The sequence below is a fragment of the Callorhinus ursinus genome, unplaced genomic scaffold (genome assembly GCF_003265705.2).
Source record: "Callorhinus ursinus isolate GAN/ISIS: 27379988/994484 unplaced genomic scaffold, GSC_fseal_2.0 scaffold59, whole genome shotgun sequence".
Classification (NCBI taxonomy): Eukaryota; Metazoa; Chordata; class Mammalia; order Carnivora; family Otariidae; genus Callorhinus; species Callorhinus ursinus.
Window position 1 is genome coordinate 7,565,748 of NW_027397121.1, and position 11,425 is coordinate 7,577,172.

The window sequence follows — 11,425 nt, forward strand, 5'->3', positions numbered from 1 at the left end:
GTATTGCCTGCAGAGGAGCTAACCACACTTGGACTTAAGCCTCTATTACCCTCTCATGCTTTTGCTACTTCTGATAATATCAATGTCAGGTTCTCATTCACTTAGCTTCAAGTAGAATGTTCTTCTCCACTTCCAAATGAGATAAAATACATGGGAAAGACTAAGGTAGGTGTGGGTTGGAGGAAGGGAGGAAGTTAAAACTCAGTGGCTTGAGCTCCTTCTGATTACCACCTTTTCACTCAGCTCCACACGTGCCCCCCCAAGTGGTAGCAACACAACCATATGCCTCTAGAAGAAGTACCCACAGTCATGGGTCAGATGCTCTGTGGACAGAGTCTACCAGTTTTGGCCTGTTCTCAGGCTTCTAATTCATGAATATTCAAATCTACTTGAGGGATGTGGAGGGGGCAGGTCAACATTCTCGTTCTTGTCCTATATTAGTTAGGTTAAGTTAGGCCAGGCTGTGGTAACCACCCTCAGAGCCTTAATCAAGCAAAACTCTCATTCATACAGCACCTGTTGTGGGTTTGGGTGACTCTCTAGGGCTTCTCCTCTTCATAATGACTCTGCTAATTAAACTGCTTTTGTATTCTGATTCTACCATTTCAACGTAAGGCTGTCTTGGTTGACTTGGTAAGGGAAGAAGAGAAGAGTCATCCAATGGTAGTTAAATTCTTTGACTAAGAACCTTTTTGTTCACTAACCATTGGCTAGAACTAGTCACACAGTCCTGGGAAATCAGGAAGTACAGTTTTCCATGTGCCCAGGAAGTAGAAGATGTTGGTGAACACTAGTGATGTCTTCCCCACTTCCCCATCTTTTTCTTTATCTGTCGTGATCTCCCAGGAGAAGGAATTATTATTTTGATTGGTCAGATCCCAGGGCAGGGCATGTTTACTAAGAGTGTGAGGGCCACAGTGTTTAAAGGTTACGTAGTTGCATTTCACCTCTTTTCTGAATCCTATTTCTGCCATCTTGAGCAGAATCCCTTTGTGACCTATGCTATTACTCTTACGTTTGAGAGTTCTTAATCCTTCAGGATTTATAGCTGGCTAGCAGTACAAGTGATGGATTTAAGAGGGAACATGAGACCTTGCTTGGGTTTCATGCTTCAGAGAAACTTATCATAAAACTTTCTCCTGGGGTAGCAGAGATTTGACCAGCTAATAACAGAGTCAGTCTTTGATTTACAATTTGGCATTACTACTTATGGGTAGAGATTTCCTGAGGGCCTCCCAAGCGTATTATTAAGTCAAGTATTCCTGGGTGTCCTGGTCAACTACCATCATAATCCTACCTTACATACCCGCCAAAGCATGTGTGTTCTCTTTGGGAAGTGAAGAATTAAAAAAAAATATTATCTTTTCCCTTTCAATGAAGTAGTAGGCATGTATTTATTTATTGCAGATAATCAGGACTTTGAAAGGGATTCTGGATAAACTTTTTATTTCACTGTTTATCTCCTTTCTGTTGTCCACATGTACTGGGTGTTCCTAATTCTAAAAATCTCTGCTTGTTACATCGCTTGTATCAGCTATCAACTTTATCATGAACTCTTTCTAGATTAAGTTAAAATTTACTCTTCTAATGTACCCAAACATTAGCAAATTAATCTCATTCTTCCTGGCATTACAGTAGATTGTCCCCTTGTCACTCTGTTTAGGTTGCACATTTCTTGAGAATAAGGAACATGTCTGTGTCATCACTGCATGGTCCACAATATTGGGCATGGATGGCTCTGTGCTAAATAAATAATAATATAGACTACTTTGGTTAAAAAGCAGCTTCTCTCTGTAGTTGTCAAATAGATTTTCTTCCAATTCCTTTCTAGCAAGAGATTTTTGCCTTGGGGCCCCTGGGTGGCTCAGTCAGTTAAGCGTCTGCCTTCGGCTCAGGTCATGATCCCAGGGTCCTGGGATCGAGCCCCACGTCAGGCTGTCTGCTCAGCGGGGAGCCTGCTTCTCTTCTCCCTCTGTCTCCAGCTCTGCCTACTTGTGCTCTCTCTCTCTATCAAATAAATGAATAAAATCTTTAAAAAAAGAGAGAGATTTTTGCCTTGTCCTAAATGGAGTCCATTGAAGCCATACAACTAGAACTTCCTTATTCCCCTCCTTCTCACCTCCAATCTCCCTGTCCCCATTCTAGTCTCTGAACAAGTGTTCCTTTTTATAACCAAGTCTGACGATCTCTTTTTTGGATTCCATTAAGAATTCTGGGGGTAATTTCTTTTTTCTTCTCGTTATGTTCAATTTCTCCCATGTACAGATGCCTTCCACTTGACTGAGAAACTTGTTGAGGTCTTTCCTTTTTTTTTCTTTTTCCGTTTCAAGTTTTTAAATTCTAGTTTGTTAACATATAGTGTAATATTGGTTTCAGGAGTAGAATTTAGCGATTCATCATGTACATATAACACCCAGTGTTCATCACAACAAGTGCCCTCCATAATACCCATCACCCATTTAGCTGTTAAGGTCTTTCTTAAAGGTAACTTATCTTTTGTGTGGCTTTTTGCTCAAATCAGAGTCCCCTCTTTTCCCTTGTTTTCACTTCTAACATTCTTGAAGGACTGTTTATATCTACTGCCTTCGTTTCTAATACGCTATGTCCTGGTGAAGGTTGTTGGTGCTCCACTAATTATAAAACAAAATTATCCTTCTTATATTTTATCCTCTTGAACATTTTTTAAGAAGATTCTATTTGTTTATTTGAGGCGGTGTGGGGAGGGACAGAAAAACAAGCAAAATCCCACTGAGCGGTAAGCCCATCAGGGGCTCAATCCCAGAGCCCTGAGATCATGACCTGAGCCAAAATCAGATGCTTAACCGACTGAGCCACCCAGGAGCCCCCCTCTTGAACATTTTTGCAGCATTTTATTCTTTTGAGAATCTTCTCTTCATTTTCTTTTTTGTGGCCCTCTCTTGGTTTATAGGAAATCATACTGTCTAGGTGGTTCTCAATCTCTTCTATTTCTTTTCTGATAATCCCGTCATTAACTCCTCTTAAGGCAAAAGCTTCAGAATGCTGTCTACTTTCTGCTTTATTTGCACACTCTGTTGGCAATGTCAGCCACCCCATAGGAGAAGAGACTTGTTGGTTAAAAGATAGCAGAATGTATAATAAACAATCTGCATAGTTCTTCTAGGACCACATACTATGTACACTATTTTTAAAATTTTTTTTCTCACAGTCCATTTCCCACATACATTAGACTACCATCAGTGATTCTGCAGGTAAACAATTCTTGAGTGGTATACACGACTTTATGAAAGTAGTCTACCCAGCATCTAATGATGTAAAACTCTTCTATCATGATTGGTTATCAGTGTGAAGAGTTTCCAATCCGAGGAAACCAGAAAGGTATTCATACTCTTCATAAATATTTTTTCACTGAGTTTTGTGGGGGTAAGCCCCATTCTGAAGAAGTTGATGATTTTACTGTCTAATTTTTTATTTTTCCTTACAGAATGAGTTCTGGGTGGGTTCCATGGATGGTGGCTCTGCTAGTGAATGTAATCAGACTGGATTCCTCCATGACTCAAGTCAGAAACTCTCCAGGTAAGACCAGAGCAAATTTTTTTCAGGTGTGTATGCAAGAATGGGCATGGGGGAGGGATGCTTTCCCCTGTAGGTCCAGGCTGCAGACCAGACTGAACTGGCTTCTGCCTTCAAAGTGTTCTTCCCTTTGAAATTAAAATAAACCTCCCCTCTTTACCACACACAATGGACTGATGGGAAAAGGGACTTCCTGTACCAGAGCTGCAGCTTCAAGGAGTAGGGTGGTAGGAAGAAGGGAAACATTTTGCCTTGCTTAGAGTCCTTATTGTACCAATGTCAGTCTCAAGAACTGTATCAACTGGGGCCAGTCTGAGAATAGTTGCCATTTTTCCAGACAGGATTTTGCTCTGATGATTGCAACTGTTTTTACATTTGTCCAACTGGGATACATGTGGACAAAAGAAATTGGAAACACAGGTTTCTTTCTTTTGGCATTTATTGACCCCAGTTTTTAGAAATAAGAGAAGTTGAATGCATCATGCCTGTCCTCAGGTTCCTGGGTATTTATTGCTGTTATTTTTCTAGCCAAGGAGATGGGCTGTGCGAACATGAGGCAGTATTACACCCTGAAGACATATTTATCAGTAGAAAACAGGATATAATGCGCTAAAACCAGAGCCTGTTTAAACGTCAAAGTTTCTTTAAACACAAAAGAGGAACAAACCTGGGAGGGCGGGCTGGGTAGGAGAGGATCGTTATTCTCCCAGAATAGAAACCTCTCTGAGCTTATAATGTCCATTAAACAACACAAATGAAAAAAATAAGGTCAGTTCAGATCTTAAATCTGACCCCAAAATAATTTTCTTTTTCTGATTTAAACTGTAAGAAGGAAGAGCACTGGAGGTTAGAGCTGACTTTAGCTGCTAAGAGCTGATTCAAGAAGGATGCTGCCGTCCTTAACGTTCAGCTCAGTAGTTCCCGGAGGAGGCCTCTGGGTTTAGAAATGAAAGCAAATTTACAACTCAGGATCAGTAACGATTCTCCTTCAAGCCTTAACTCATGCCATTTCTGCAGGGAGATCTTTTCTGACCAACCTGCCTTATCAACCCATTTGAATTTCCTTTTATTTTTGTTGTTCTCGAGGGCATACAGAGAATTGCATCAATCCTACCCAGTGGATTCACAGCACTTGGCAATCATTTGTCCCCGCAAGGACTCCCTCCTCTTTCGTGGTCTGCGTTTCCACACCCTCCTTTCCTTAAAGATCCATTCTAATGTGTCTGGTGTGTCTTTACGAGGCTGGCCTTTACAAATATCTAGTATTGTTTTTCATGTGTATTTTAAAATTTTAATAAATGTCATTGTGCTTTGAATCACATTCTGCTTTTTTTTGGTCACTTAACACTATGCTTTCGAGCTCTGCTTCAGTGTTGTTTTCAATGGAAAGCAGGTCAGGGAGGGTAAGTGGTTCTAGGTACAACTACTGGATATAGAACTAGTACTCAGATCAACTGAAACATAACCTGGGGCTGTTTACCAATTTGTCACTTAAAATTTTTCAGATCTTCAAATCTATGACAGATATCATTGTGTCTTAGTCCATTCTGGCTGCTGTTCCAAAATACCCCAGACTGGGTGGGCTTATAAGCAACAGAAGTTTATTGCTCGCAGTTCTGGAGGCTGGGAAGTCCAAGATCAAGGTGTCAGCATGGCTGTGTTCTGGTGGAGACTCTCTTCCTGGTTCTTAGGTGGCACCTTCTCCCTGTGTCATGTGGTGGAAGGGTCTTGGGATCTCTCTGGAGCCTCCTTTATAAGGGCTAATCCCATTCGTGAGGGATGGCTCCACACTCATGACCCAAGCACCTCTCAAAAGCACCTGCTACTGATAACATCACCTTTGGGGGTTAGGATTTCAACACATGAATTTTGGGGGAGGGGCACAAACACTCAGACCAGAGCACGCTGTGCGCTCAGTGAATAAGAATTATACTTTTTCTTACCAATGAGGACAGATTACATAATTTTTGAGTGTTAAATTACCTTGAAGAACATGAACAGAGTAGACCTTGTATGAAAGAATAAACTAATCACTATCAACATTAGTAAGGTGCTCTGAAAGTAGAAAATCATAATCGGACAATGGAATTAGGTATTTTTTTTATTCCACCTTTAATGGCACTATTTCATGTAAAACCCCCCAAAGAAGGTTTAAGCTAACTGTATATTTCCTGTCACCATGTTCTTGTAGTACTGGCATGGTAGGTATAGTGCCAATGATACTGATGGTAATATTACTCTTTGAATCATGGATTCGTATTATTTTACTTCACACCAACAAAGTTAATGAAATCATTACCTTATTAGAGCCAGCAGAGGGGTGAGATCTCTAAGTAAGAGTGCAAGGGGAAGGGCACGTGGGTGACTCAGATGGTTAAGCATCTGCCTTCAGCTCACAGGTCATGATCCCAGGATCCTGGGATCGAGTCCTGCTTCAGGCTCCCTGCTAGGCGGGGAGCCTGCTTCTCTCTCTGCCTATGCCTCTCTCTCTCTCTCTGACTCTTATGAAAAAAAAAAAAAAAAGAGTGCAAGGGGAAAGATCCAAAAGAAAATTCTTGGAGAAAACCCATAGTGAGTGAAAAGTAGAAGGGAAGTTAGTTTCACATCAAAATGGTTACCTGGTCTGCATTTCTTTGTCGTCCCTGTCACCCCCCCATCACTCCTTCACTTCACTCCAGAAGGAATGTATAGAATGCACCTGCTAAGGACAAGAGTACTCTTGAATTATTTCGTTTGGGGATGGATGTTTTCGACTTGATAACAAGGGGAGTTAAAACCTTGGGCTTCTGAAAACTTGGCTTAGAGAAACCAGCCGTGCCAGCAAAACACAAACGGTCAAAAAATATTTGCGGAATGAATGTTTATGTCTCTTGGGACTCTCTCTTTGGCTTGCCTTTTTTAGGTTACATGTCTTCTGTTTGGCTGGCCCAGTAGGATGGGCCTCGGGCTTCTTTCCACAATGGATGTCTCTTTGCTAAACGGAACCAGGGTGAGGCCCAGGGGAAAAGAGTCTACCGTGACCTATTTACTGAGATCAAAAGCCTCCTCAAATCCATGTGGTCTGGCATAATTTACCATGTATGGTTTCCTAAAAGTGGGGGTTGGTTTACAGTCTTTTTTGTTGTTGTTTTCTAGAAGATTTTGTGATTCAAGCAAAGGCTGACTGTTACTTCATCAATGGGACAGAGAAGGTGCAGTTTGTGGTGAGATTTATTTTTAACTTGGAAGAGTATGCACGTTTCGACAGCCATGTGGGAATGTTTGTGGCATTGACAGAGCTGGGGAAGCCTGACGCTGAGCTGTGGAACAGTCGGCCGGATATACTGGAGAGGAGTAGAGCTTCTGTGGATGCCCTCTGCAGGCATAACTACAAGCTAGGTGCACCCTTCACTGTGGGGAGAAAAGGTGAGGTGGAAGGTGAGGCCTGGTGGGGCTCAGGAATCTGCCACATGTGAACCTGACCACGGGCTTTACTTCCTTATGATGGGCAATTTCCTGCTTCAGGATAAATGGCTTACGAGCAGGAGAGTCTGTATATATGTTCCGTCCCCCCCAGTTGTGATTCACTCATTATCCTCACAGGTCTGGTCACTGTGGTCTTGGTCCCAGACCCCCAAAGTTCTCAAGGACTTTAAGTCACAGTGGGCTCTCAAGTAGAAGGGGTAATTGTGGGAGTCTCTGATAAGGCCTAACTCCTCCTTGGGGCATTGACATACCCAGTTTCTGAGTCTTGGGGGCAGAGATTTCTTCCCATTTCCAGTTTCCACTTGGGCGGTATGAGATGGAGATTAGGGGCAGAGATAGTCTCTCAAGGAACCTGTCCTGGCTTTTGGTGGTTTTCCTTCACAATGTCTCATTGTTCTCTCCCCCTCCCAGTACAACCAGAGGTGACAGTGTATCCAGAGAGGACCCCGTCCCTGCAGCACCATAACCTGCTGCTCTGCTATGTGACCGGTTTCTATCCAGGGGACATCAAGATCAGGTGGTTCCGGAATGGGCAGGAAGAGAGTGTCGGGGTCGTGTCCACTGGCCTTATCAGGAATGGAGACTGGACCTTCCAGACCATGGTGATGCTGGAAATGACTTCTGAACTTGGAGATGTCTACACCTGCCTTGTTAATCATCCCAGCCTGCTGAGCCCTGTTGCTGTGGAGTGGAGTGAGAAGCAGCTTCTTGTACTCTCTGGGTCCGACACAGGGTGATGCTGCCTCAGCCCAGGGCCTGTGTGACCTCCGCATTCATCTTGGTCCCAACACTCATTCTTCTTTCCCCTGATCTGAGGGAGTCATGGAAATCGGGGTCCTCGGGTTAGGGTAGGCAAAGACATGGCAGATGTCTATGCTTGTATCTTCCAAGAAATAAGGAGGTCTAATCACCTCATCACTTATTTCCAACTGTGGGAACTAGTGACCTCTAATACTTTGTCTTAGTAGGTTATGGGGCATTCTTGTGGGCTGCAAGAATCAGTTACAGAAACTCCATGGGTGCAAACCTTGGCTTCAAAGAACCATTTCTAAATGTAGTTCTTTTCCCGATAGCATTTAAGTTGGTGTCCAGTACAGGTTCTGGGATTCTGGGAAGGCACACCAAATATTGGGAGCTTTTTACTAATTTTAAGACCTGCTTCCCATAGGAGCTCAGTCTGCATATTCTTGGAGAAAGATGCTAAGTGGAATTGCAGCCTTCCTGCTTGGGCTGATCTTCTTTCTGGTGGGGACTGTCATCTGCCTCAGGGCTCAGAAAGGTAAATGAGCTTCTCAGGAGTCCCCCACCACCTGCCCTGTGGCTTCTCCCACTTCCCACTTGCCCCAATTTCAAAGATGCAAGGCAGGGAGGGCTGATTGTACTTCTCAGGAATTGCCAGGATAGTCCTTTCTGAAGCAAGAAACATTTGGGGTGTGGGTCAGCAGAGACGGAGTTCTGATATTTCAGGTCACCCCCCACCATTCAGGATAATCACAACATTTGGTCCTAATGAGAGGCATTCTGTTTCTTGCTTTCATTCCAGGATATGTGGAGCCTCAGTTGTCTGGTGATGAGGTAATGTCTTCTTCCTTGTCTTTGGGTGGCTGATTGTTCTCCCAACGCTTTGGCTAGAGGGAGATGTCTTGGGGATAGGATGTAAAGCTGGCTCTGGCTGGGTGGCCCTGGGTGCCGAGTCTCTAGGATGGGAGGGTGCGTTCCCTCCTGAGACCCTGATCACTGTCCCTGCAGGTCTCAAGCACAGTTCCTTCACCACAACCATGCTAAAGTCCCAACCAAAGCTTCCTGCCCTGGAGCCTGAAGTAGTACCGAGGGGCTTGAGCCCAGGACTAAGGAGCCCTGTGAGTTACCCTCACGTCTTCCTCTTTCCAGCCGTGCTCCCCACTGTCTCCAGAAGACAAACGCTCAGCGGCAGTGTTTCTTTTTCATTGTTTTTTATGACCTTTTTTTTTTTTTACTGTAAAATAAAACTGAGATACCGATAACCACACAAAATGTAGAGTTTAATGAATTATTTAAGGCAAAACCCCTGTAATTACCACACAGGTCAAGAAATAGAACTTTACCAGCCATGCAGGGGTCTCCATGTACCTCAGACCCATCGAATCCCCACTCTGTCCTCTCAAAAGTAATCCTATTCTGACTGTCAGAGTAACCACTTTGTTGTATTTTTTAATTCCCTGTTCACTCAAGTCTGAATTCATGACAACATAGCTTAGTTGTCTTTTGTGTCTCATACTTTACTGGTTTCTTCTGCATCCCTTTCCCTCCCTTATGATTAATATTTTGAAAAGCCTAGGGCATTTGACCTGCAGAGTTTCCCACAGTCTGGATTTTACCAGCTGCAGGCAGTTTAGCATGTCCTTCTGTCCTCTGCATTTTCTGCAAGTTGGCCTCTGGATGCAGAGGCTGGATAGACTTAGGTTTAATTTCTTTGGCAAGTCTGTAGGCAGCAGTGTGTTTTTTTCACCATGAGGCACAGACCGTCCAGTTGTGTCTCCTTTTATGGTGCCGTCACTCTTGGTGCTCTTGGCCTAGGCCCTTTCATTCCCTGGCTGCAGAATGGGGATATCCTCATTCTGTCATTCGTTCTTCATTTATATGCTTTATTGCTTCCGTAAAGAGACACTTCCCTTCATTTACTGGTGGGTTGCCCAGTGGTACAGTGGAAAGAAAGGATCAGTGTTTAACTCTTTACCTTTATTAGTTTTCCGGCTAATTTGGTTCCTACTATTATCCAAAGATGAGCGGTTAGGTTTTACTTTTTGTTTTTTGTATCATTATAAGCTCAAGGATATGAATGTATTCAATGGATTTTAGCTCATGGAAGTTTTTAGCCATGAGTTCAGTCGTATCACCTTAGGTGCATGGAAACTTCCTCAAGTGGCTCCCAAGTCCTTTTGACACAAGTCTTTTGATAGTTTCTTTGTCATCTGTTATATGACAAGATGTTCGGTACATCTGCCCAGACCTGCAACCAGCTATTGTTTTAGAAAGCCCTGGCTTATTTTAGTGGGAAATGTCATTAAGACCGTAATGTGGAGTTAGGAGTTCGTCATTATTATCAGGTCTTTCTGGTGGAAACAAAATGTTTATGTGCAATATTCATATTTATGGAAGTATAAAATTTATGTATCTATAAATAAAAAATTAATCCCTTCTATATTACACTTGTGTCTCCTTTCTTCCACACAAACTATTCTGGTTTTCAAAGACACAGGGATACATACAATTAGAGTATCCACCCATACTCACTTGCTTTTACCAAATGAATGCACACAGCTGTCTGAGGATAATGATACTCATACTACATACAGCCACCAAAATGACTACGGAAAACAGTTAATATTCCTTTTGCTTTGTTCTCATCATTTTTCCTTCTTATAGTCATCCTATATCTAGATTAATGGATCATATACCATGACACAGGATACTTGCTCCCTTTTTAGTCTTAGTTCTGTGAGTAATAACATGTTTACTGCCGACTACTATTCCTTATGTCAGTGTCCCTTGAGTGCAGTGGTTCTCAAGTTGTGGTCTGTGGACTCCAGGAGGTCCTTGAGAACTTTTTGCGGGATCTGCAAGGTCAAAACTTTCTTTAATAATAATAACAAGATCTTATTTGCTCTTTTCACTGTATTTGTACTAGTGATGCAAAATCTATGGTGCATAAAACTTTTGGTGCCTTAGCGTGAATCCAGGCAGTAACACCGAACTGTACAAGTAGTCATGGTATCCTTGGCTGCCATGCACCTGCAGTGAAAAATCCTCAAAAAGACCAGTTTCACTTATAGATAGCCTTGATGAAGCAATAAAAATCATTAGCTTTACTAACTTTTGAATCTCAAATAGGCATCTTTTTAATACACGATGTGACAAATTAGCATTTCTGCTGCAAAGTGATGGAAAGACATTTATCTTGTGGAAAAGCACTGTGTAATTGCTTGAGTTGTGGGTAAAAACTGGCCTTCTCTTCTTTTTCTAATGGACTGTCATTTTTCTTGAAAGAGTGACTGACAGACACACTATGGTTATTATGCCTTGGGTATGTTTGGTAGACATTTTCTCAAAAATAAATAAAAGAAGGCTGTCACTTCAAAGAAAATGATATTGACAGTGAAAATCAGTTTTCCAGAGAAAATTAAAATCTTGGAAAATTTGTGTTTGCCACAGCTTCCCAATAATAAAGATTATTTGGATGAGATTAATGGTGATATTACCAAATATGATCTTTTCATATTGTTTAGTGAACCGTGTCAGCATTTTGGAGATTGGCATAATCCTGTGAACCTCTTTCCAAATGATCAATGCATGATACTGCAAAATTATCATGGTTAGAAGGTCCAAAGTACAAGGTAGACCAATGAATTTTAACATAACAGATCATGAA

The 11,425-nt window shown here is 42.2% G+C and overlaps 1 protein-coding gene across 2 annotated transcripts; it reads left to right on the top strand.

Annotated features, from left to right (window-relative positions):
• The first annotated feature begins 3,384 nt into the window (after positions 1-3,384).
• On the top strand, positions 3,385-10,198 carry LOC112816096 (HLA class II histocompatibility antigen, DO beta chain). 2 transcript variants are annotated; one of them, XM_025862463.2, is made up of 6 exons: positions 3,385-3,555; positions 6,688-6,969; positions 7,429-7,710; positions 8,186-8,296; positions 8,561-8,592; positions 8,767-10,198. In XM_025862463.2, the coding sequence occupies exons 1-6, from the start codon at positions 3,465-3,467 to the stop codon at positions 8,800-8,802; spliced, it is 834 nt and encodes a 277-aa protein (XP_025718248.1). In that variant the 5' UTR covers positions 3,385-3,464; the 3' UTR covers positions 8,803-10,198. The 2 variants fall into 2 exon arrangements, with proteins under 2 accessions (XP_025718248.1, XP_025718249.1); XM_025862464.2 differs by having other exon boundaries at positions 6,688-6,957.
• Positions 10,199-11,425: the final 1,227 nt, after the last annotated feature.